Genomic DNA, 26,798 nt, shown 5'->3' with positions numbered 1-26,798 from the left:
TTAATCATTTTTCCTTTCCAAATCAATTGCAGCCTCCACCCTGCAGTATCCTTTCCTTGAGGGTGAGAGTTATTCTGATTGATCTGATTTAACATAAGCAGCAAGGAAAATCGCCCCAGTCCCAAGAGAGACGATGTATCGGTTCCCCCTGCCCCAAATAGAAGACAACTGGGAGCGGCGGATAATATGAGATGATGAAGATAAGCTGATTCTTGATACACAATCCTGAAATTCACCAGAACCAAACGATACTGGATCATGTGACTGTAGAAATGAGTGCCATACAGTTTTAAATAACTTTCTGGAACGTAAATTTTACGTCCACGTGTTTAAAAACGGAACATAAAAACAAGTATTTTTGAAATGCTGTCCAGGAGAAGAAAGCAGAACCTATTCCTCCTTGCGATCACCCAAACAGTCACATCAAGTACAGGGACAGACTCTGTTTTTTTAACCTTCAGCTCAGGTGGTGTTTGACCTTCAACAACAGGGTCAGTCATCACTAGGTTTCCCCTCAGTAACTGCAGGTATGTTTTTAGTCCACAGTGGGAAAACAGCAAAAGGTCAGCAAGAATGTGGTCTTAAAAATTGCTCGCAACTTCTAGCAAGCTGGTGTGCCTCATGCATTTGAAAACCATAGAAATACCAAGATGGAGTTCAAAACGAAGAAAACCAACGGGCACGACCTTCACTAGTGTTGGATTTCTTTGGGCTGAAATCACAACATGTATTCATGTCGTGTGTGCTTAGCTCGCCCTCCACTGGCTGTTTCTCTGCTTCAACAGTTACCTCTATTCTTAACCAGCTGCTGCTAAGTCGCTTCCGTCGTGTCCGACTCTGTGCGACCCCATAGATGGCAGCCCACCAGGCTCCCCCGTCCCTGGGATTCTCCAGGCAAGAACACTGGAGTGGGCTGCTATTTCCCTCTCCAATGCATGAAAGGGAAAACTGAAAGTGAAGTCACTCAGTCGTATCCGACTCCCAGCGATCCCATGGACTGCAGCCCACCAGGCTCCTCTGTCCATGGGATTTTCCAGGCAAGAGTACTAGAGTCGGGTGCCATTGCCTTCTCCAATTCTTAACCAGAGGTACTAGTAAAGTGTGTGCATGCTAAGTTGCTTCAGTCGTGTCTGACTCTTTGCGGCTCCCGTGGACTGTAGCCCCACCAGGGTCCTCTGTCCATATGATTCTCCAGGCATGAATGCTGGAGTGGGTTGTCATTTTCTTCTCCAGGGCATCTTCCCTTGCCAGAGATTGAGCTCACATCGCTTGAATTGGCAGGCAGGTTCTTTACCACTGAGCCACCAGGGAAGCCCCTAATAACTACAATGAACTTTGGTCATTTTTAAAACTGGGTTCTTTAAGGTGGCCTTTGATACTATTGGACACCTGATTGCTAGCTCCATTAGGAGTTTGGGCAAATTACCAAACTGAATTTTCATTGAACTCACTAGAAACATTGAAGCAACTGAAAGAGAACTTCCACAGAGTCCCACCGTCACACCCAACCGCCCCCACCTCCCCCGGACATGTATCACTGGGTCTGCCTTCCAGCCTGGATATAGATGAACTCGGAATACGCCCCATCTATGGGCAAGAATGCTGGGAAAGACTGAGGGCAGGAGGAGGAGGGGGTGACAGAGAATGAGGTGCTTGAATGGCATCACTGACTCAATGGACATGAGTTTGGGCAAGCTCGGGGAGATGGTGAAGGACAGGGAAGCCTGGCGTGCTGCAGTCCATGGGGTTGCGGAGAGTCAGACATGACTGAGCGACTGAACAGTGCCTACACCCACCAAAATCTAAGCCTTTCTCTCGGGCACAGACCCCCTTCTGTCCAACCGCAGGACAAGGTAGACTGCTTCTCCTCTTCACTCATCAGATTTTCAGTATCCCCTGGATTATTCCCGTCAGCATACAAACGTGCTGTTACTTATTTCATTTTAACGAACGCTCCCTCTGAGCCCGGCTTCCCTGCCAGCTGCTGTCCCATTCCTCTGTATTTTATGGCGAACCCCCTCAAAGAGTTGTTTCTAAAGCTGCCGTCTCAAAGCTCTCCTTTTAATCATCAACCCACTCCAGTTAAGCCTTCACTTCTACCACTCTGTGAAACTGTTTGTGTCAGAGTCTCCGGTGACCCTAGTTAATTTTCAACCCTCCTCTTTGTTGACCCATCAATGGCATTTGATCCAGGGGATCACTCCCTCCTCAACACACTTTTTCCCACTCGGCTTCCAGGAACCACACTCGCCTAGTTTCCTTCCCACCTCCCTGGTTGCACCTCCTCAGCCTCCTTCCCTACTTACTCCTGTTTCCTGGCGATAATAGAATACCCCAAAGCTTAATCTCTGGTCTCTTTTCTTTCTGTCACACTCTTTTCTTTCTTTTTAGTCTCACATCTGTAAGTATCACCCATATGCACATCGCTCTCATTTGGTACCTCCAGCCCCAGTCTCCTTCATGTCTTACAGCTCACAAGGTATCCCAAACACAACATATGCCAATTAACCCCCCATTCCCCTGAAACCCCACTCCACCTACAGTGTTCCCCAGTTCAGCTCATGTCAGCTACATCCAGACCCTCATACAAATCCTTCCAGGTCACCCTTGATGCTGATGCCTGTCTTTCTTCCATATTCCACATCTAGCTGTCAGGAAGTCTTGCTGAAACCATTAAAGCATATTCAGAATCTGAACATGTCTCACCCCCTCCACTGATTCCTCCCCTACTCAAATCATAATCATCTCTGGTCTCGTTCAGTGGTTCCCAAATTTTGCTGCACTTTGGGATTACCCAAGAATCTTAAAAAATACTAATGCCTGGCTGCCACCCCCTTGATATGTTGATTTAATTGGCACAGGGTGTGACCTGGGCACTGGGATTTTTCACCCCTCTCTAGGTGATTCTCATGAGCATTAAAGTTTGGGAATCACTGGTATAGATGCAATAATAAGCACCTAACTGATCTCCCCACTTCTATGCTTCCTCCCTACTTCCATTCTCAACACAACAAATAGACTTAAAAATTTTTTTTATTTATCCAGTTTTTGCTGCACTGGGTCCTTGTTGCTGCACACAGGTTTTCTCTAGTTGTGATGAGCAGGGGCTACTGTTTTGGTGTGCAGGCTTCTCACTGCGGGGGCTTCTCTTGTTGTGGAGCACAGGCTCTAGAGCACGCGGGCTCAGTAGTTGTGGCAGATGGATTTAGTTGCCCCATGGCATGTGGAATCTTCCTGCACCAGGGATCGAACCTGTGTCCCCTGCATTGTCAGGATTCTTAACCACTCGACCACTAGGGAGGTCCAAAGGTAATTTTAAATTATAAATTAGATTATATCTCTGCTAAAAAGCTCTCCAATGGCACTCCACATAACTGAGAGTAAAAGGCAAAAGCTATACACTGGCCTACAAGGTCTTACATGAGTTGCAGTGTCCCCCACCCCACCTCACCCCATCACCTCTCTGACCTCTATTACACTTCACCTCACTCACTGCTCAAATGCCAGCTACCTCCTTGCTTTCTATGAACACATCAAGGATCTTCTCACCCTCGGACCTTTACGCTAAGTGTTCCTCTATTTGAAAGACTCTTCCCCCAGATATCTGCATACCAAATATTAGCTCAAATATAGTGTTCTCAATTATAATTTAAAATCTCCAGCTTCTGTCTTTCTCTTGTGTGAGGTTAAAAAGTGATGAGGTAGAGAATGGTGTCTTCAGATAAGGAAGACTGGGGAAAGGGCAGAGTTGGAGTAGAAGTGTAGTTCCTTTGGAGACATGTTAAGTTTCTGATACACATTACACACAGATCTAACACAGTGTCAAGCAGGGGAGAAGCTGAGGCTGGACTACAAATATGGGAACAAACAGATGGTTTTGAAAGCTTTGGTACTCTGGGGATCACTTTGGGGGAGACAATTTTAAGAAGCAACCCCCGTGGAATACCTATATTTTGAGAAGATATATGGGAAGATTGAGAAAAATTAGAAGAAAAACTAAGGGTTTTTCTTGGAGGGTCCTGGAAGACGTTCTAGGTAGCTAACTTATGTCACTTGGTACTAAGATGACGATAGTGACAGATACATGTTACTGAATTTGTCCTGAGGGACAGTCACAAAAACTGACCAGGAGAGTTTCAGTGTTATGGTGAGGCCAAAGACTTGGAGTTACCTCAATTCTAGTGCAAAGTAAGGAACTGGAAACAGCACACATTCATGTCTTCATGTGTTAATAAGAGGGTTCTTTCTTTTTTTTAATTTATGTATTTATTTGTCTGTGCCAGGTCTTAGCTACAGCATGTAGGGTCTTTTAGTTGCTATCTGAGAGATCTTTAACTGGAGTGGATGAACTCTTAGTTGCAGTATGTGGGATCTAGTTCCCAGACTAGGCATGGAACCTCAGCCCCCTGCATTGGGAGTGTGGAGTCTTAAGCCACTGGACCACCAGGTAAGTCCCAATAAGTGCATGCCTGCATGCTCAAGTCACCTCCAATTCTTTGCAACCCCCCTTTCCCTGTGGACTGGGCCTCTAGGCTCCTCTGTCCATGGCATTTTCCAGGCAAGAATACTGGAGCCATTTCTTCCTCCAGGGGATCCTTCTGACCCAGGAATCCAACCCGGGTCTCCTACATCTCCTGCATTGGTAGGCAGATTCTTTTACCAATGTTCCACCGGGGGAGTCCTGTAGCAATAAGAGGGGTTCTTAATTTCTGGTCTATGAATAAAGGAGATCATGGATGGGTTTCAGAAAACCATGATCCCAGGTCCTGCCTCCAAACTCTACAAAGCTGTCCGTGTGTGTGTCTTTCTGGAGAAACTTTCGAAGCTTTCATGATGGTTATTGATACGTCCCATTTGCCTGAGACCAGAGTGATCAACTGGCGTCCAAGTCTGGACCTCACAGCGTTACTTGGCTGCTGCATGGTCTCTTCCAGGCTCTAAATCTAGTCTCCTCCACACTGGCGGGCTTGTCATCACTCTCTTCCCCCTCACATTCCCGCGGACCTAACGCATCCTAGGCTCCTCCACCTTATTTAGACACCATCCACACCCACCCTCTCGTTTTGGCTCCCGGGCGCAGCCTCTGTCTATAAGCTCTGTCCGGTCGCTGTACTGCTCCGATCAAGGTTTCTAAGGCCAGAGCTGCGGTGGCGTTCGGGTGTTAGCATCCTACAGCCCTTCGACCCCCGGCCGAATGGCCTCAGTAGCTCTGCTCCGTCTTCCAGAGGCTCCGGGAGCCGCCGCAGGAAGGCAGGGCGGACCCTTGCACTCGTGGTCTTCTCGCGACAGCTTTACGATATGTTTCCGTCGTTTTACGACAGGACAGGGTTGCTTGGTGGCTGTCAATTTCCCCCGTGGTCCGAGTAGATAGCTACATTTTCTGGGGTGGCGGCTGCTACGACAGCGGAGAGATGAGGCAGAAGCGCAAAGGTGCGACAGGGAGAGGGAACGGGTGGTGGAAGGGAAGGGGCGAACCCGGGCCATCAGATGCTGAAGTCGGTTTTTCCCGCGGGAATCTGCTGCCTGCCAGTCTCCGCACCACCTGTGGTCAGTTTGTGAACTCGTCTCTCCCTGCTACTGTGCTTTTTAAACCGGCCTATCCTTATTCTTCCTTTCTGGTCATCCCTTGGTGTCTTTTGCATAAACGATAAAAGCTCTATTCCAAGAAATTTACGCGGTCGATGGATTTAACACAGTCTCAAACTCTTAATTTGCTAAGATTTTACTACACATTTCACGTCCTTTTTGAGATTGTTTTAAAGTTCTAAATGTTTTTTTTAAAAAGGAAAGAGAAACGCCGAGTTATTCTTGGAATCTGTGGGGTAATTAGGCAATTATTCCTATTTGTATTACCTCCTGAGTTAGCTTGGAGCGATTTCATCTTTAGTTGTTCACCCAGCTAGAGTCAAATTTCAAGTATTTTCTCGCAGGTTGTAGTGTTATCTCTGTAAACTCATCTGAGAAGTCGGTCTAATAGTAATGATGGTTATGAGAACCGTAGCTACCGTTTATTGAGCCTTTGCTAATAATTCTTAATGTGGGTATCGTCTCCAAATTACAAATGAAGAAGTTGAGATTAAAAGAATTAAGTAACTTTCCTAGCCCAAAATTATACTTAGGAAACAGAACCGAATTGGTTGGTCAGGCTGTTTCTACAAACACACAAACAAAAAAAACTGCCCTTGATTACTATGCCTCTTGGCATCAGGTACTATAAGTATCCAAATTACCTTCAGTTGCTTTGTGGGCTCAAAGACCGCTTACCCCTAATTAGTTAGCCATCTCCCTCTAACTTGCTCCTCTGTCTGTTAGGCCAGACAGCTTTACTTATAATTTCATCTATCAACAAGCCCTGCTAGTTCTTACAGAAATTGCCTCTTGCAATAGTTTATTCTAGCCACCATTCCTCTAATCCACCTTCATTGAAGAACTAATATTCGAATAATAGACTTTCACATGTACATTATTTCACTTGGTTCTTGCACTGGTCTTGTGAAATGTGTATGTATTATCCCAATTTTGCCAACAAGGAAAAAGGAGCTCAGAAGGCATTGATCTTCCCATTACGACACAGCCAGTAGGATTTGGGAGCTAGGGACTGAGTCTGTCATCCAAGTGTTCTGCTTTAAATCTTCTGTGTGTTTTTCAACAAAGTTGCCTTTCAAGAGCCTTTTACTTAGTATGCAGATTATGTGTATTCTTTCATCTTCTGAATTGTTTTTTGTATGCTCATTTTCTGTAGTGTATTTTGTATGTAGTTGACCCTTGAACAACTCTGGGATTGGAGGCACTGCCCCCACCACCAAGCAGTTGAAAATCCGAATATTGCTATCTCTGTCTCAAAAGCAAAAAACCTGACAACTGACTCACCCAGGGGCAGTAAACTCATATAGTTTGGATAGGATTAGGACTCAAATCCTAGTTCTTTTGTTTCCACATATTGTGGTCGCTAATTAAACAAAGACTTTTCCCCACACTTAGTTAATTTAAGGATCTGAAAAATACAGGTACTGTGTTTATTGGGGGGAAAAAAAAAAACGCAAAAAGTGGACACACACAGTCCAAGCCAGTGTTCAAGGATCAATCTGTACTTATTTTCTTTAAACACTACTTTGATCTTTTTACTCCCAAACTCGAAAACATACAATTCTTCACTGTGTATTGCATCTTTTGTCGAGTAGCCAGTGTACCCTGTAATCTGATTTTACCCAACCCTGTCAGAAAGGCTCTATTCCAGTTTGGCAACACTTTCATATAAATGTGATTGCTAATTCCTATACCTAACATTGTTCCTTCTGGATTGCCCTGTGTTTTGCTTGTCCAAACCCTGCCCTTTCTCTAAAGATACCTCTGATTTCCTCCATGTAGACTTTTCGTACCAATTTACTTCTCCAGATAACTTTCGATACACCGAAGAGCTGTCCAGACATTTTTAAATCTTTATCTCCATGTATGCCTCGTTTTCCTGTGCTTAGCTTTAGTGTACTTCACAGATACTGTGTTTTCTTTCTTTATTTTTGCAGATTGAAGGCTTGTAGCAACTCTGTGTTGAGCAAGTCTGTCGGTGCCATATTGCCAACAGCATTTGCTCAGTTGATGTCTCAGTCACATTTTGGTAATCCCACAGTATTTCAGACTTTTTCACTATTTCTGTGTGTGTTATGGTGCTCTGTGATCAGTGATCATTGATACTACTATTGTAATTGTTTGGCGGTCCCACAAACTGCCACGTAAGATGACGAACTTAATCCATAAGTGATGTGTTCCGCCTGCTCCACCTGTTGGCCATTCCCCCATCATCATCCCTCTCCTCAGGCCTTCCTGTTCCTTTGGACAATGAGGACTGGTAAATGCTACTGAATTAGGCCAGTTAGTACCCCTACAACAGCCTTCAAGGGGTCAGGTATTAATAAAAGTCAGGGTCATACATCTTTCACTTTAAATTAATAGCCGAAAATGATTCAGCTTAGTGAGGAAGGCCTGTTGAAAACTGAGATAGCCTGAATGCTAACTACAGCCAAGTTGTGAATGCACAGGGAAGGTTCTTGAAGGAATTTGAAAATGATATTCTAGTGAATTCATGAATGATAAGGAAACAAACCAGCCTTATTGCTGATAATGGAGAAGGTTTTGGGATCTGCATGGATCAACCAGCCACGGCATTCCCTTAAGCCCAAGCCTAACCTAAGACAAGGCCCTAACTCTAATTCTTTGAGGGCTGAGAGAGGTGAGGAAGCTGCAGAAGAAAGGTTTGAAGCTAGCAGGGCTCAATCTCGTGAAGTTTAAGGAAAGAAATCATCTGTACAGCATCAAAGTGCATGGCAGAGCAGCAAGTTATCCGGAAGATCCAGCTAAGATAATTCATGAAGGTGGCTGTAATAAACAGCAGATTTTCAGTGTAGACAGAACAGGCATCTGTTGGAAGAAGATGCCGCCAGGACTTTCGTAGCTAGAGAGGAGAGGTCAGTGCCTGGCTTGAGAGCTTCAGAGGGCAGGATGACTCTCTTGTGGCTCAGCTGGTAAAGAATCCGCCTGCAATACGGAACACCTGGGTTCGATCCCTGGGTTGGGAAGATCCCCTGAAGAAGGGAAAGGCTACCCACTCCAGTATTCTGGCCTGGAGAATTCCATGAACTATATAGTCCATGGGGTCACAAAGAATCGGACACGACTGAGCGACTTTCACAATCACAATGCTGACAGTCTGGTGGCTCAGTGATAAGGAACCTGCCTGCCAATGCAGGAGATGGGGGTTTGATCCCTGAGTCGGGAAGATCCCCTGGAGAAGGAAATGGCAACCCACTCCCCTATTCTTGCCTAGGAAATCCCATGGACAGACGAGCCTGGTGGGCTACAGTCCATGGGGTTTCAATAGAGTAGGATACAACTTGGCGACTGAACAGCAACAAAATGCTTATTTACCATCTGAATTATGCTGAATCTTCTCTGTGCTCTGCAAATGGAACAAAGTGTGGATAAACAGCACACCTGTTTACAACATGGTTTACTGACATTTTATGCCCACTGTTGAGAGCAGAGCCCTTTAAAGTATCACTGCTCATTGTTGATGTACCTAGGCATCCACGCACTCTGGCGGAGATGTATGAGATTAACGCTGTTTTCATCCCTGCTCACACAGCATCCATTGCAGTCTCATCCAGGAGTCATTTCAACTTTCAAGTCTTATTATTTAAGAAATCCATTTAGGCTATAACTGCCATAGCTTGTGATTCCTCTGATGGACCTGGGCAAAGTCAACTGAAAACCTTCTGGAAAGGATTCACCATTCTTGGTGCCATTAAAAACATTTGTGATTCATGGGAAGAGGTAAAAAAAAAAATCTATGTTAATAGGAGTTTGAAAGAAGTTGCTTCCAACCCTCATGATGACTTTGAGGGGTTCAAGGCGTCAGTGGAGGAAGTCCCTGCAGATGTGGGGACAGCGGGAGAACTAGCCGTGGGGCCTGAAGATGTGACTGAATTGCTCCAGTGTCACGATTAAACTTTAATGGACGAGGAGCTGCCTCTTATGGGTGAGCAAAGAAACTGGTTTGTTTAGACAGAATCTGCTCCTGGTGAAGATGCTGTGGAGATGGTTGAAATTACAATAAAAGCTTTAGAATATTAAGCTTACTTGATAAAGCAGCAGCAGGGTTTGAGGCGATCAACTCCAATTTTGAAAGAACTTCTACCCTGGGTAAAATGCCACCCAGCAGCATTGCATGCGCAGAGAAATTGTTCATGAAGGGAAGAGTCAGGGACTGCAGCAAACTTCCAGTGTTGTCCTATTTTAAGAGATTGCCACAGCCACCCCAGCCTTCAGCATCCACCACCCTGAGCAGCTGGCAGCCTTCAACATCGAGGCAAAACTCAACACCAGTAAAAAGAGTATATTTGCTGAAGGCTCAGCTGGTCAAGAATCTTCCTGCAATGAGGGAGACCTGGGTTCCATCCCTGGGTTCGGAAGATTCCCTGGAGGAGGAAATGGCAACCCATTCCAGTATTCTTGCCTGGGAAATCTCATGGACAGAGGAACCTGGCGGGGTACAGTCCGTGGGGTCGCAAAAAGTCAGATACAGCTGAGCAACTGAGCACTCACGTAGACCTTGTGACTATTGGTGCCCGTAAGCAATAGGTTTTGGGGTTTCCCAGTGCCTCAGTGGTAAAGAATCTGCCTGTAGGTTGAAGGTTGCTATTGTGGGACGTGTCCACAAGGCGGCAGCACTTTTTTATGCCTTACTCTTGTTACTGAGGTAAGCAGCGTGCCTGCTAAGTCGCTTCAGCAGTGTCTGACACTCTGCTACCCCACGGAAGGTAGCCTGCCAGATTTCCCTGTCCGTGGGGTTCTCCAGGCAAGTATACTGGAGTGGGTTGCCATTTCCTCCTCCAGAGGATCTTTCCCACCCAGGGATCGAACCTGGGTCTTCTGCAGCTTCTGCATTTCAGGGGGATTCTTTATCGCCGAGCCACCGGAGAGGCTTGGGGAAATTCCTGTTCTCTCCTTGTAAATTAGAATGCTGTGTAGCGCTAGTGGTTAAGAACCTTCCCGCCAATGCTAGGAGACATAAGAGACTTGGGTTCAATTCCTGTGTTGGGGAGATCCTGTGGAGGAGGAAATGGCAACCCACTCCAGTATTTTCGCTCGTGAAATCCCATAGACGGAGGAGCTTGGCGGGCTACAGTCCATGGGGTCGCCAAGAGTCAGATACAGCTGGGCAGCTGAGCGCACATGTAGTCTTTATGAATATTGAGTACCCATAAGCAATAGTTTTGGGGTTTCGCAAGTGGCTCAGTGGTAAAGAATCTGCCTGTAGGTTGAAGGTTGCTATTGCGGGACGTGTCCACAAGGCGGCAGCACTTTCCCATGCCTCACTCTTGTTACTAAGGTAAGCAGCTGCTAAGTCGCTTCAGTCGTGTCTGACTCTGTGCGACCCCATAGACGGCAGCCCACCAGGCTCCCCCGTCCCTGGGATTCTCCAGGCAAGAACACTGGAGTGGGTTGCCATTTCCTTCTCCAATGCATGAAATTAATAAGTGAAAGTGAAGTCGCTCAGTCGTGTCTGACCCTCAGCGACCCCGTGGACTGCAGCCTACCAGGTTCCTCCATCCATGGGCTTTTCCAGGCAAGAGTACTGGAGTGGGGTGCCATTGCCTTCTCCAGAGCCTTGGGGAAATTCCTGTTCTCTCCTTGTAAATTAGAGTGCCCTGGCACTAGTGGTAAAGAACCTGCCTGCCAGTGCTAGGAGACATAAGAGACGAGAGTTCAATCCCTGGGTCGGGAAGATCCCCTGGAGGAGGGCGTGGCAACCCGCTTCACTGCTCTTGCCTGGGAAATCCCACCGACAGAGTAGCTTGGTGGGCTACAGTCCATGGGGTCGCAAAGAGTCAAGATGGGATTTAAGTGTCTTACACGCATACCCGTGCCAGAAGAAGCCACCCAAAACTTGTGTCTCTCATTTATTTAAGGCGTATTGCTATCGCACACTTAGCAGACTGCAGTACAGTGTAAAGATAACTTGTGTGTGCACCGGGAAGCCAAAATATCCGTGTGACATACTTGATTGTAGTACGCCCTTTTTTGTGGTTATCTGGAACCAGACTGCATGAGGTCTGCCTGTATTTTTTATCACCTGAAGTCCCTTTTTCCCTCCAAATAAATTCTTATGCAGAACTTCAATATATAAACAGATGGAAGTGAAGCTGCTTCGGTTGAAATGGAGAAAGAGACCTTCCCTCTGCCCCCACCCCCCCGCTTTACCTTCCTCACCACCAGCCCTGTCTGTTACATGGCCCCTTGGGCACCTCTGTAGAATACTGAAGGGTTGAGTTACACGGTTTAGAAAGCATTAGCCTCCGATTATAAATGGACTTCTCTCAAATTGTTCATGGTAGCTGTGTCTCAGGAAATTAGAGGTGCTATGGCACAGTGGGAAACAGCATGTAAGTTGTGAGAGAAAGGCTTGAATTTGAGTCTTAACCATGCCATTTACAATGATGTCTTAACTTGCCTTAATTATTCACATCTGTGAAATGGGAAAACAATGCCCACCTTCCAGTGTTGTTGTGAGGTCTCAAATGAGATCAAGTAAATGAGAGGGCCAGAGCTTTCTCCTCTTACTCTTCTCTGATGATGTCATTATCTTTAGACACCAGCTTTCTCTGCAGGCAGGAAGTGTGCTTGCTAGCAGCTCCCGAGCTGAAATCTCACAGCTCTTACCACTGGAAAGGGACTGGTGTCTTTTTTGCCTTGAGTAAAAGAGCTCAGATTGGCCCCCGCCTGAATAGTTGCCCATCCTTGAACCAGGCAAGTGTATTTGCGGGAAAGGGGTGGGTCATGCCATGTCAGCTTCTGCTGTTGCCTCTTCCGTGAGAAGGAGGGCCTCATTTGCCAGGAGAAGGTTGCAGTGCTGTTTAGACTGAATCTTAGGGATGCATTAAAGTCCCTAGGCGAGGATAGACCCCTGCCTTTGTATTTCAAAACAGTATTACACTGCTGTGTAATTCTGCTTCTGGGGACACCTGGGTTTGAGTTTCAGCTTCACCCCTTGGTAACATGTTTATGGGATAGGCAGATACTCTTGTTCCATCCACCTCACTTTCTTCTGAGAATCAGGTGAAGTAAAACAACTAAACGTAATCAAAAATCTGGAGATGAAGGGAGGCTGTTTTGACTCCTCTGGCTCTTTCCTGTGTAATTCGGTCCTTTCCCTTCCTGTTTGTCTCTGCTCTCCCGTGTCTATCGTGCCTGCCGTGTATATGCTTCTAGAGTGAACTCTTCCCGTATGTAGGTGAACTCAGGTTTGTTTTTATATTAAAGGTATAAGATATATGGCCAAATTGTAAACAATAGAAGTTCACTGGTAAACTTGAGCTATTATTTCAGCATGATTGGAATGATTTTGGAAGGAAAACTGCTAGCAAATACAAAAATGTTTACTGAATAATTTTACATTGTCAAATATTATCTTTCCAGGAGATCTCAGCCCTGCTCAGCTAATGATGCTGACCATAGGAGATGTTATTAAACAACTAATTGAAGCTCACGAACAGGGGAAAGACATCGATCTAAATAAGTAAGTGGAGGGTCTTCCCTGGTGATCCAGTGGCCTTCTAAGGCAGAGGGTGTGGGTTTGATCCCTGGTCAAGGAGCTGGAATCTCACATGCCTCGGGGCCAAAAAAACCAAAAACATAAAATAAAAGCAATGTTGTAACAAATTCAATAAAGACTTTAAAAATTGTCCGCATCCCCCCAAAAATCTAAAAAATAAGTAAGTGGATCTATTAAAAAAAGAAGGTAATCTTGTTCTTGGGAAGTATTAATAGATCTCTCTCATGCATGCAATTTCAGACGCTACTGGTTCTATCTCGGGTTTCATGTTTTAACTGAGAACTCAGTTTCCTGCCCTGACCTGTTGATTATGCATGGCAGAGCTGCCTCAGAGCCTACTATTCCTAGTAGCGTCTAATGTCTCTTGGGCACTTTCTGTAGTCGGGTCACCGTTAGCAGCACACTGGACGTGTTAGCCCGGCTGACACTCTCAGACACTGTCTGAGGTCAGTACTCACCTCGCTGGACATGGGTCCCCCGAGACGGAGAAGGTTACGTAATTTTTCCCAGAGTGAATGGTCATTGGCAGAGCTGAGGTTTGGAATCAGACCATCTGCCTCCCGAGCCCGTGGTCTGTCCTGCTGTCCGTCTCACTTCACGTCCTTCCTCTCGTTGCGGTCCCTCCTCTGAGACACAGCAGGTGGCGGCTGGCTCCCAGGAAGACCCTCTCTTTGGGCCATTTGGTGTCATCCAGCCCTTCCCCGCTTCAGAGCCTCCTGGACACGCCCACCCACTTCCTCTCCAGAGTCAGGTTCAGCTTGGTCAAATAAGAGTGGTCTCTCCTCTGCATCTGTTTACCCACTGCGCACTCACAGATCTGCTCTAGTGATCTGCTTCCCCACCCCCAGGCCATCGGTGGTCTAGCCACTGTTCCATGACATTTCTCTAGACCCTGTCTAGAAAAAATATGCTTTACCCTTTCTCTGGAACATTGTGCTTAATAAACATTAGCTGAAGAAATCAATACTCTTTTTTACTATGGAGTCACTGTTTTACTATGGAGACATTATATTTTATTGATTTTTATACCATGTGTTTAACTGATTCCCCCCCCTATTTTTTTGTTGGCTGTACCCATAATTATACAAATCTTTTGTTTCTCATGAACATTTCCGTGTCTTATATATTTTTGTCCTTCATCTTTAATTTAGCACATCTAAAGCAAAAGTTAGCATCTTCCTTAAAACCAGCTGGTACTCAGATGGCCTCTTGGCCAAATTGTTTTCACCTTCACCCAGGCTTGAAACGCTAGTGTCACCTCTGAATCCTTTACCTTGGGTCCAGTCCGGGTCACAATTTTGCCTACTCCGTCTTCATTATAACCCTCTTCCATGTTCACTACCAACTTCCTCTTCCCTTCCTTTTTTATTTTTTACTTCTTCCAGTTTTATTGATACAGTTGACATGTAGCACTGTTTTAAGTTGAAGATACACAGTATAGTGATTCCGCCTATACATTATGAGATGATTCCAGTAAGTTTAGTGAACATCCATCCTCTCATAGTGAAACAAAATTAAAGAAATAGAAAAAAAAATTCTTCTTCCCTTGTGATGAGAACTTCCAGGTCTCTTAACACCTTTCTTTTTCGTTGTAATGTATATACTTTTAAACTTATTGTTTTGCGATGGAGTAAAGCCAGTTAACAATGTTGTGATGGTTTCAGGTGGACAGCAAAGGGACTCATCGTATACATGTATCCATTCTCCCCCAAACTCCCTCCCATCTGTGAAGCCTACGCGTTTCTGTACCCATTTTCCATGAACGTCTCCCCAGAACACAGAGTTCATCTCGAGCGCTGTAAGCGTTCATGGTTGGGTGTGTGTTCTATCACGTATGTTTTTATTATTTGCAGACTTGTTTTTGTGCACGCCTGTCTGCAAACCTAGAGCACGAGACAGCTCTGCCTTACACTTCCTGACGCCGCAGGTACTTAGGTAGTCTCTGTACCTCTTAGGAACTCAGTAAACATTTGTTCAAAGGATTTGAACACCTCCTAGTATTTCTAGATGGATTAAAGTGACTATGGGATTTGGCTAGCAGCCACAAAGAAAAGAAAAGTTGGTACAATTATAGGAAAAAACGAGGAACAATTTTTCTTTTACAATCATAGAAGAAAACTAGATGGGATAAAGGTTATTTTGAGGGTGTGGATAGAGTTCCAGTCAGGAAGGCACACAGGGGTCTTCTGAAATGGTGATCATGTTCTTTTTCTTGGAATGTGGTTACAAGAGTGATTATTTTATAATTATTAAAGTATATTACATGGTTTATTGTTCTGTTCAGGTAATATTTTATATTAGAAAAATATTTTAAATGCTTTAGAAAATATATTTTGGAGTGGCCAATAAGTTCATTTGGGTTTTTCCATAACATCTTACAGAAAAACCCAGATGAGCTTTTTGGCCAACCCAATACTTTATTTCCTGTTCAGGTCTACATAGCTTTGCTTTCGGTTGTTTTGCTTTTTGGCCTGAGACCATGGTTTGCAACCAGTCATGACTACTCCCACCCCTCCACCCACCCCCAAGACATTTGCAACGTCTGGAAAGTTTTGGTTGTTACAACAGGGAGAGGTGCCAGTGGAGGCCAAGTGCATGTCTGATCATTCCATAGTGTGCTGAGCAGGCCCCTGCGCGAGGTTAACCTCATCCCAGATGCGTGGTGTGGAAGCTGAGGGAGGGTCGAGTCCTTTGAGGCTGGAGCACTACCTTGAACGGGGCCTCAACCATGTCACTGTCCTGGGTCCTGTCCCCTGGTCATCTGGCTTTCTCTGTGGTACTCCAGAGAACAAGAAGTCCTGAATTTTGTTCTCCTGTTTCCCTGACAGTTAGAGCCACTGTTGTCATCTGGTGAGGGGATACGGGATCGTGGGAGTTGGTGGCATGGTTTATAGGTTATTCTTCTGGTAGCTTGTCCTTGGAATCTTGTGACCTTGATCACGCTGGATGCTCTACTTTCAGGGTGAAGACCAGGACAGCTGCCAAATATGGGCTCTCGGCACAGCCCCGCCTGGTGGACATCATCGCTGCGGTCCCGCCTCAGCATCGGAAGGTCTTGGTCCCCAAGCTCAAGGCGAAACCCATCAGAACTGCCAGTGGGGTGAGTGATCGAGTCATCACGTATTGATTGTGTATCTGTTGGGCCGCAGATCCCTGCCTCCACGTAGTGAGGTGGAGGTGGGCGATTTGAATTCATAAAATCCACCTGTTGTGGTGTGTACTGGAGTGGAGATGTGTGCAGGATTGCTCGGAGAATGCCAGGGAAGAGAGTCACTCAGAGGAAAAGATGGTGATTTGATTTTTGGTGTCTTTAAAAGTGGGACTTCCCAGGTGGCTCAGTGGTAAAGAATCTGCCTGCCAGTGCAGGAGACATGGGTTCGACCCCTGGGTAGGGAAGATCCCTTGGAGAAGGACATGCAGCCCCCTCCAGTATTCTTGCCTGGAGAATCCCATGGACAGAGGAGCTTGGCAGGCTACAGTCCATGGGGTCGCTAAGAGTTGGACGCGATTGAGCACGCGCTCACGGGGCATAGGGTGGTGAGGGGGAGGAAGTCTTTAAAAGTATAGACTGAACGTTGGTAACTACCAGAAGATGATAAATATTGTTGGCCACCTTAAGCTCGTGGCTTATAACATACTTATAAAGGGTATTTTGAAAAGTTAACTGATAGTGCAGAGTCATTATGTTAATACGTATGGTAGCTGTGAACCAGTTGACACCATTCAGGAGGGTGTCCAGAAGCCAGATGTCCCTACAGTACAAGGGACTAGGAAGGACCCAAGAGGGGGAAAGTGTGGCGCCTGACCGACCCAGAAGTGGGGCCCATGTCAGCGGGGAGGAGCAAGCACAGAGTCGTGGGAGCAAGGGGCAGGAATTAGGGCACAGACGGTGTAAGAGGTGTGTGGGGGGAAACCACAAGTGAGCCAGGCTCGCCAGGGCTGCGCTTCACTTTGGAAAGCAGCAGGACTTCGGGGTGAAGTGTTAGTGTGGCATCTGCTTGTCAAAGGTCTTAAGTGAAGTGAAAGTCACTCAGTCGTGTCTGACTCTTTGCGACCCCATGGGCTATACAGTCCATGGAATTCTCCAGGTCAGAATACTGGAGTGGGTAGCTGTTCCTTTCTCCAGGAGATGTTCCCAACCCAGGGACTGAACCCAGGTCTCCCGCATTGCAGGCGGATTTTGTACCAGCTGAGCCACCAGGGAAGCCCAGATATCCCAACAAAGAAGCCAGATACAAAGAAACTGCAAAAGATTTTTGAGAAGGGGAGTGATGGGAACCAGACAGATTTTTTCAGAAAATTAATTTGGATACAAGATGTAGGGAGGTCTTCCCTGGTAGCCCAATGGTTAAGAATCCGCCTGCCGGTACAGGGAACACGAGTTCAGTCCCTGGTCGGGGAAGATCCCACATACCGCAGGGCAGCTAACCCCGGGCGCCACCACTGCAGGGCCCTAGAGCCTGGGAGCCGCAACTGCTGACGCCGTGTGCCTGGAGCCTGTGCTCCACGAGAGGAGCCACTGCAAAGGGAAGCCCGCAGTCACTGCAGCTAGAGAAGGCCTGCGTGCAGCAGTGAAGACCCAGTGCGGCCAAAATTAGAAAGAAAGAAAATGTGGTATCAAGATGGAGGGTCAGTCGCTTGGAGACAGAAAGACCAATTGGAATGCTCTCAGTTTGAGCTAGGCATGAAGAGCCTCAGTTGAGGCCAGGCCTCCAGGATAACAGGGATGAGTGTGAAAGACACAGGGTGGGATTTGGGCCCTCCTCAAACTTGGTGCCCAGAGTGGAATCCTTTATTCCCAGTGTGAACTAAGTTCAGTCTGTTCCTTGGGTGGGGCTATTGTACTTCTCACAGCTTACATGACCTGCCAGGTACCTGCCTCTTCCTGGACCACATCACACTTGTGACTAATTACTCCCCAGAACCTTTGCACAGAGGGTACCATCCATCCCAGTCTCTTCTCTATACTTAAGTGTTTGCGGTTCGTTGGTTGGTTTGTACCGAAGTACAGAAGGCTTTCAGAAAAACGAATAGTCCCAAACCTCCACTTTACAGCCCCCCTGCCTCCTCCCCTACCCAGGGCAATGGCTTTTAAGTCTTAGCTGATTTCTTGGCATTTACGTCCATATCCCTAAATAATGTGCTTTCAGGATAAATCTTGAATTGTCAGTTTTAGGCTTCATGTACGGGCTTGCCACTGTGCAAGCAAAGGTTTGTCAACCTCTGGACCTGACAAAGGCACCTGGTTTCCACGATTCCATTCTCTGTCCTCCTCCTGGCTCGAATCACTTCTTTTCTTTCTCTGAGAGCTACTCTTGCTCTGCTTGCCTTTAGAAATGGGTATTTTCTGCGGTCCCAGGCCCAATGTTTTTAGTGCCTCACACACTTTCTTTGGTGATCTCATCCACTGACGTCTTTTTTTTTTTTAGCCACTAGACTGCCAGGGAGGCCCCCACTGATGTTTTTCAATACCGCCGTATGCTGACGCCCAGCTCCAGCCTTTCCGCAAACTTCATGTCCACGTCAAATTGCCTGTTAGACACCTCTCCTTTGACTGCCTGTAGACCCTCCAGTGTGGCGAAACCAGATTTGTTTGCTTGCTCAGACTTGCTCTTTCATCCTTCTGGACCACCTTAGTTCATGGTGCCCACATCGATTTGGTTTCCAAATGATGTGAAATGCATTGTCCGTTCCTTCCACCATGGGTAGGAATGTTCTGACCTTTATCATTTCTTATTTTGGAGGTTATTGGAGTCATTTCCTAACAGGCCTGCTTTGTCTTAGCTGCAGCAAATCCACCAGAGTAACCTACTAAAAATGTCAAGAGCACACAGCTAATGTCATCCCCTATCTGTCATGCATCCTAAACTCCATGCCTTTATCCCTGCTGTTACTGTTGTGCTTTGTTTTTATTTTTTTATAGAGCTTTAGGCTTACAGAACAGTTGAGCAGAAAGTACCGAGTTGCTTGTACTTCCCCCTCCCCCAGGTTGCCCTATAATTGATGCATCAATTGTCGCTGTTCCGTCGCTCAGTCGCATCCACCTCTGCGACCCCGTGTACTGCAGCATGCCAGGCATCACTGTTCTTCACTATCTCCTGGAGTTCTCTCAAACTCATGTCCATGAAGTCAGTGACGCCATCCAGCCATCTCATGCTCTGTCATCCCCTTCTCCTCCCGCCTTCAATCTTTGCCAGCATCAGGCTGTTTTCAAGTGAGTCAGCTCTTTGCATCAGGTGGCCAAAGTATTAGAGCTTCAGCTTCAGCATCAGTCCTTCCAAAGAACACCCAGGATTGATTTCCTTTAGGACTGATTGGTTTGATATCCTTGCAGTCTAAGGGACTCTCAAGAGTCTTCTCCAACAGCACAGTTCAAAAGCATCAATTCTTCAGCGTTCAGTCTTTATGGTCCATCTCTCATATCCATACATGACCACTGGAAAAACTGTAGCTTTGACTGTAATGCTATTTTTTTTTTTTAATATGCTATCTATGTTTGTCATAGCTTTCTTCCAAGGAGCAAGCATCTTTTAGTATCAGGGCTGCAGTCACCATTCACGGTGATGATGGAGCCCAAGAAAATCAAGTCTGTCACTGTTCCGTTGTTTCCCATCTATTTGCCATGAAGTGATGGGACCAGATGCCATAATCTTTGTTTTTTAAAGGTTGAGTTTTAAGACAGCTTTTTCACTCTCCTCTTTCACCCTCAGCAAGAGGCTCTTTAGTTCCTCTTCGCCTTCTGCCATAAGGGTGGAGTCATCTGCATATCTGAGGTTATTGATATTTTTTCCAGCAATCTTGATTCTAGCTTGAGCTTCATCCAGCCTGGCATTTCGCATGATGTACTCTACATAGAAGCTAAATAAGCAGGTCGACAATATACAGCCTTGATGTACTCCCTTTCTCAACTTGGAACCAGTCCATTGTTCGGTGTCCGGTTCTAACTGTCACTGCTTGACCTGCATACAGGTTTCTCAGGAGGCAAGTAAGCTGGTCTGGTATTCCCATCACTTTAAGAATTTTCCAAGTTTCTTGTGATCCACACAGTCAAAGGCTTTAGTGTAGTCAGTGAAACAGATGATTTTCTGGAATTCCTTTGCTCTTTCTGTGATCCAGTGGATGTTGGCAATTTGATCTCTGGTTCTTCTGCCTTTTCTAAATCCAGCCTTTTCTACATCTGGAAAGTCTCGATTCATGTACTGTTAAAGACTAGCTTGAAGGATTTTGAGCATTACCTTGCTAGCCTGTGAAATAAGTGCAATTGTGCAGTAGTTTTGGAGAAGGCAATGGGAACCCACTCCAGTACTCTTGTCTGGAAAATCGCATGGATGGAGGAGCCTGGTGGGCTGCGGTCCATGGGGTCGCAAAGAGTCGGACACGATTGAGCGATTTCACTTTCACTTTTCACTTTCACTCATTGGAGAAGGAAATGGCAACCCACTCCAGTGTTCTTGCCTGGAGAATCCCAGGGACGGGGGAGCCTGGTGGGCTGCCATCTGTGGGGTTGCACAGAGTCAGACACGACTGAGGCAACTTAGCAGCAGCTGCAGCGCAGTAGTTTGAACTTTCTTTGGGATTGTCATGAAAACTGACCTTTCCCAGTTGTGGCCACTGCTGAGTTTTCCAAATTTGCTGGCATATTGAACAGCACTTTCACAGCATCATCTTTTAGGATTTGGAATAGCTCAGCTGGAATTCCATCACCTCCACTAGCTTTGTTTGTAGAGCTTCCTAAGGCCGACTTGACTTCACACTCCAGGATGTCTGGCTCTAGGTGAGTGATCACACCGTGGTTATCTGGGTCATTAAGACTTTTTTTGTATAGTTCTCCTGTGTATTCTTGCCACTTCTTCTTAATATCTTCTGCTTCTGTTAGGTCCATACCATTTCTGTCCTTTATCGAGCCCATCTTTGCATGAGATGTTCCCTTGGTGTCTCTGATTTTTTGGGGGAGATCTCTAGTGTTCCCCATCTGTTGTTTTCCTCTGTTTGCATTGTTCACTTAAGAAGGCTTTCTTATCTCTCCTTGCTATTCTTTGGAACTCTGCACTCAGATGTGTATATCTTTCCTTTTCTCCTTTGCCTTTTGCTTCTCTTTTCTCGGTTATTTGTAAGGCCTTCTCAGACAACCATTTTGCCTTTTTGCATTTGTTTTTCTTGAGGATGGTTTTGGTCACTGACTCCTGTACAGTTTTATGAACCTCTGTCTATAGTTCTTCAGGCACTCTATAAGATCTAAGCTCTTGAATCTATTTGTCACTTCCACTGTATAATCGTAAGGGATTTGATTTAGGTCATACCTGAATGGCCTGGTGGTTTTCCCTACTTTCTTTAAGTCTGAATTTTGCAATAAGAAGTTCATGATCTGAGCCACAGTCAGCTCCCAGTCTTGTTTTTACTGACTATAGAGCTTCTCCATCTTCAGCTGCAAAGAATATAGTCAATCTGATTTCGCTATTGACCATCTGGTGATGTCCTTGTGTAGGGTCATCTCTTGTGTTGTTGGAAGAGGGTGTTTGCTCTGACCAGTGTGTGGTCTCTTGGCAAAACTCTGTTAGCCTTTGCCCTGCTTCGTTTTTCACTCCAAGGCCAATCTTGGCTGTTACTCCAAGTATCTCTTGACTTCCTACTTTTGCATTCCAGTCCCCTATGATGAAAAGGACATCTTTCATAGAACCGTTCTATTCGGCTTCTTCAGTATTAGTGGTTGGGGCATAGACTTCAGTTACTGTTATATTGAATGGTTTGCCTTGGAAATGAACAGAAATCATTCTGTCATTTTTGAGATTGCACCCAATACTGTACCCGTCTTGCTACATCACTATTAACTGAAGCCTACAGTTCCCATTAGGGTCTCTCACAGTTGTACATTCTGTGGGTTTTACCAAATGCACAATGTCTTGTATCCACCAAATCGTATCGTATGGAATAGTTTCACTGCCCTAAAACTCCCCTAATGATGCTTTCCTCTGCCTCATTCCCCTGCCCACCACTGATCTGTTTACTGTCTCTCTAGTTTTGCCTTTCCAGAATGCCATGTGGTGGGAAGCAGTGTGTTTTGTAGTTGTTTCATATTAGCTTCTGTTACTTAGCAGTGCACATTAAGCTTTTATGCTCTGTCTTTTTAGTGGCTTGCTGGCTCATTCTTTTTAGCACTGAATAATACTCCATTGTCTGAGTGTACTGCAGTTTGTCTGTCCATGCACCTATTGAAGGCCACCCCAACTGTTTCCAAATTTTGGCAGTTGTGATGACCAAAGCTGTGATAAACATTTGCCTGAAGGTTTTTGTGTATGCAAAAGTTTTCAACTCATTTGAGTACCTAAATACCTAGGAGCATGATGGCCGGATTATATGCTAAGACTTAGTAGTAGTAGTAGTAGTATTTTCGATGTGCTTTTTACTGTGTTTTTTGGAAATAGCTTATTTCTCTAAACCCTCCTCCCCTTCTCACTTGTGTGATTTCAGAGGACAGAGGCCTGCAGTAGTATTTCTGTAGTCTTAGGGCCCACCTGCTCTGTGTGGCTCAGAACCTGGCCTGTATCGAAGGTCCTCAATAAAAGATTGAGAAATTAGATCATCTTCATCAGTGGTATACATATACCACTTGTATCTCCTTATAAATAAAAACATTTGTGTGAAAATCTTTTTACTATTAAAAAATAATCACAGGCGGATAGAAAAGTTGAAAAGCCAGTGGGAAGAACACTTTCTCCCTGAGCCATTTGTGAGTAAGTTGCAAAACCGATGCCTTTGAATGTTTCAACGTGTGCTTCCTGCAGACAAGGACACTTTCTTACATCACCACAGTAAAGGCATCAAAATCAGGAATTTAACATGGATACGTTATCAGTCTCTAGTCCTCACGTCTCATTCAAGTTTCAGCAGCTGTCTCAACAGTAAGCTGCAGGACCCGGTTCAGAATCACGTGCTGTGTTCGGTTGCCATGGGTCTTCAGGCTAGACACTGCCCCCATCTTTCCTGGACTTCGTTGCCTTAACGCTTTTGAGGATATCAGGCAAGTTGTTGCATCGGGTCTCCCTCAGTGTGGTTTAATCAGATGTGTCCTCACGATTAGGCTCGGGTTGGCGTCTCTGGCAGGAACGTCACGGACGTGACATGGTGTTCTTACAGCCTGTCGGGTGGTGCGTAGTAGTTGGCGTCTCTGGCAGGAACGTCACGGACGTGACACCGTGTTCTTACAGCCTGTCGGGTGGTGCGTAGCTTGCTGTCCTGTCGCTCATGTCATCCACTGTGACGAAGCGGGTGTCTGCCAGGCATCCCCTTTGTGAAGTTACTCTTTTCCACTTTGAAGTTAACAAGTCTTGTGTGCTGAAGTACTTGGAAACTGTGTAAATGTCCAGTTCCTCATCAGACTTCCAGTTTCCTCATTCGTTATTTTCATGTACAAATTTTCCCAATTTTGTCCAGTAGGAGCCCTTTCAAGATGGTTTCTGTCTCCTTTTCAAATGTCCTCATCATTCTTTGAGCCGTTTCTAGCTTTCTGTCATAATAAAATGTTCCAGGCTCATCTTGTACTTTGTTCACCCCAGCTGTGGAATCGGCCTTGTCTCCAAGGAGCCCTGTTTCTTTGACTAGAGAAGAGTTTTCATTTCTTATTATTTTTTAAACTTTTAAATTTTGTACTGGAGTATAACCGATTAGCAATATTGTGATCGTTTCAAGTGGACAGCAAAGTGACCCAGCATCCATATACTCCCCTCCCATCCAGGCTGCCACATGACATTGAGCGGAATACCCTGTCTATACAAGAGGTCCCTGTTGGCTATAGAGAAGGGCATTTAGAAACAAAGATCTGAATGCTAGCTGTGCTCAGTGCTGTTAGAGTGTTGCTGCTACCAGATGCTCTCAGTGAACAGAGGAAATAAACATGTAGGTGTATGTATGTACGTGCACATACATACACATAACACATGTGTATCTGTATTTATTGTGTGTGTATATATATGTACTGCTGCTAATGCTTAAGTCGCTTCAGTCGTGTCCAACTCTGTGCGACCCCATGGACTGCAGCCCACCAGGCTCCTCCGTCCCTGGGTTTCTCCAGGCAAGAACACTGGAGTGGGTTGCCATTTCCTTCTCCAGTGCGTGAAAGTGAAGTCGCTCAGTCATGTCCGACTTGTAGCGACCCCATGAACGGCAGCCCACCAGGCTCCTCCGTCCATGGGATTTTCCAGGCAAGAGTACTGGAGTTGGGTGCCATCACCTTCTCCGATATATGTACGTATGTGTGTATATCTGTTGTTCAGTCACTCGGTTGTATCCAACTCTTTTCGACCCCATGGACTGCAGGACACCAGGCTTCCCTGTCCTTCACCATCTCCCGGAGTTTGCTCAAACTCACGTCCATTGAGCCAGTGATGCTATCCAACCATCTCATCCTTAGTCAGCCCCTTCTTCTCCTGCCTTTGATCTTTCCCAGCATCAGAGTCTTTTCCAGTAGTCAGCTCTTTGTATCAAGTGGCCCAAAGTATTGGAGCTTCAGCTTCAGCATCAGTCCTTCCAATGAACATTCAGGGTTGATTTCCTTAAGGATAGACTGGTTTGATCTCCTTGCTGTCCAAGGGATTCTTAAGAGTCTTCTCCAGCCCCGCAGTTGGAAAGCATCAGTTCTTCAGCACTCAGCCTTCCTTAAGGTCCAACTCTCACATCCATACACAACTACTGGAAAAACCATAGCTTCGACTATATGGACCTTTATTGGCAAAGTGATATCTCTGCTTTTTAATACACTGTCTAGATTTCTCATAACATTTTTTCCAAGGAGCAAGCTTCTTTTAGTTTCATGGTTACAGTCACTGTTTGCAGTGATTTGTGAGTCCAAGAAAATAAAGTCTGTCACTGTTTCCATTGTTTACCCATCTATTTGCCATGAAGTGATGGGACCGGATTCCATGATCTTAGTTTTTTGAAGGTTGAGTTTTAAGACAGCTTTTTAACTCTCCTCTTTCACCCTCATCAAGAGGTTCTTTAGTTCCTCTTCGCCTTCTGCCGTTAGGGTGGTGTCAGCTGCGTATCTGAGATTATTGATATTTCTCCCAGCAATCTTGATTCCAGCTTGAGCTTCATCCAGCCTGGCATTTTGCATGATGTACTCTGCATATAAGATAAATAAGCAGGGTGACAATATACAGCCTTGACCTACTCCTTTTCCAGTTTTGAATCAGTCTGTTGTTCCATGTCCGGTTCTAACTGTAGCTTCTTGACCTGCATACAGATTTCTCAGGAGACAGCTAAGGTGGTCTGGTATTCCCATCTCTTGAAGAATTTTCCACAGTTTGTTTTGATCTACACAGTCAAAGGCTTTGGCGTAGTCAATAAAGCAGAAGTTTTTCTGAAATTCCTTTGCTTTTTCTATGATCTGATGGATGTTGGCAATTTGATCTCTGGGTCCTCTGCCTTTTCTAAATCCTGCTCGTACATCTGGAAGTTCTTGGTTCATGTAGTGTTGCAGCCTGACTTGAAGGATTTTGAGCATCACCATGCTAGCATGTGAAAGGAGCCCAACTGTGCAGTAGTGTGAGCATTCTTTGACATTGCCCTTCTTTGGGATTGGAATGAAAACTGACCTTTTCCAGTCCTGTGGCCACTGCTGAGTTTTTCAAATTTGCTGAGATATTAAGTGCAGCAACTTTTTTTTTTTTTCATTTAAAGGATTTTATTTCTCCAGATAGGAAGGCTACAAAGTTAAATCCTTAATAACCAAAATTTTATATAATACTTCATTCTTCAAAACTGCCACAGACTTTTGAGCTCTGTACACCCAAGTTACACAAAAACCCAAACCTTCATGCTTTCTCAGTAAATGTACATCTTTCTCAAGAGGCCTTGCATGCTAACTCCACAGCTGAAATTCCTGTTACACGACTGAACCAAACTGAAATCAGGCTGCAGTGAACCTGCGTAGGCCCTGATGGACACGGGGCTCTGGTCCACTTCTCTCCCAATCCTGGATCCATCATGGTCCATTCGACGTCTGTTTACTGCCGACGGTGAGCTCCAAGGTCAGGAAACTGAAGGTTGTGCGTGTCTACACGTGGTTCCCTTGGAGCCCCAGCAGGGACCCTTCCTCCAAGATTCATTCTGTACTATCTGATCTGAAGATTAATAACATTGAAAAGAGATCACCCTGGTGCCCACGGCTTTGTTTAAGAAACACAACATCACAAGCACTTTTGAAGGCCCTTGTGTTGCGGTCCTCTCCCATTTTCTGAGATAACCACTCTCCAGAATTTCCTATGAATTATTTCACAATTGCTTTTTTATTAATCTTTCTTTTATAGATTGCTGTTGTGGCTGTCATGTGCAAACCCCACAGATGTCCACACATCAATTTTACAGGAAATATATGTGTGTGAGTATGATGATTTTAATAAGTCATGTATGTGTTTGCATTTTAATTGATATAGCAAGTCCTAGAGCCTTGATCAGTGTGTGCTGGTAATATTTAAAACTTTATTAAGGCTTCATAAGTTAGTTCAGTGCTTTAAAAATGAAACATATAAAGATTTTAATTTGTTTCAATATACAATACATAGGTTATAGAACTCAAAACAGTAGTCTGTTAACTTGATAAATGAAACTTGGAAGTATGAGAAGCCTGAATTCCAAATGTCAGAAATTTAAAATGAATTTGGATCAGCAAAGTATCCCCCAAAAGCTACCCTTA

The 26,798-nt window shown here is 45.3% G+C and overlaps 1 protein-coding gene across 1 annotated transcript in view; it reads left to right on the top strand.

Moving 5' to 3' along the window:
* The first annotated feature begins 5,338 nt into the window (after positions 1-5,338).
* Positions 5,339-26,798, top strand: part of ELP3 (elongator acetyltransferase complex subunit 3) — a 123,336-nt gene continuing 101,876 nt past the window's right edge. Inside the window, exons 1-4 of the mRNA XM_068973815.1 lie at positions 5,339-5,430; positions 12,973-13,072; positions 16,070-16,208; positions 26,413-26,483. Of these exons, the coding sequence (XP_068829916.1) occupies positions 5,412-5,430; positions 12,973-13,072; positions 16,070-16,208; positions 26,413-26,483 (329 nt within the window). The 5' untranslated portion in view covers positions 5,339-5,411. The remainder of the gene's footprint in view (positions 5,431-12,972; positions 13,073-16,069; positions 16,209-26,412; positions 26,484-26,798) is intronic.

Source organism: Capricornis sumatraensis, chromosome 6, assembly GCF_032405125.1.
Source record: "Capricornis sumatraensis isolate serow.1 chromosome 6, serow.2, whole genome shotgun sequence".
Lineage (NCBI taxonomy): Eukaryota > Metazoa > Chordata > Mammalia > Artiodactyla > Bovidae > Capricornis > Capricornis sumatraensis.
Note: the sequence above shows the minus strand (reverse complement) of the source record. Positions and strands in the feature narration are given on the sequence as shown.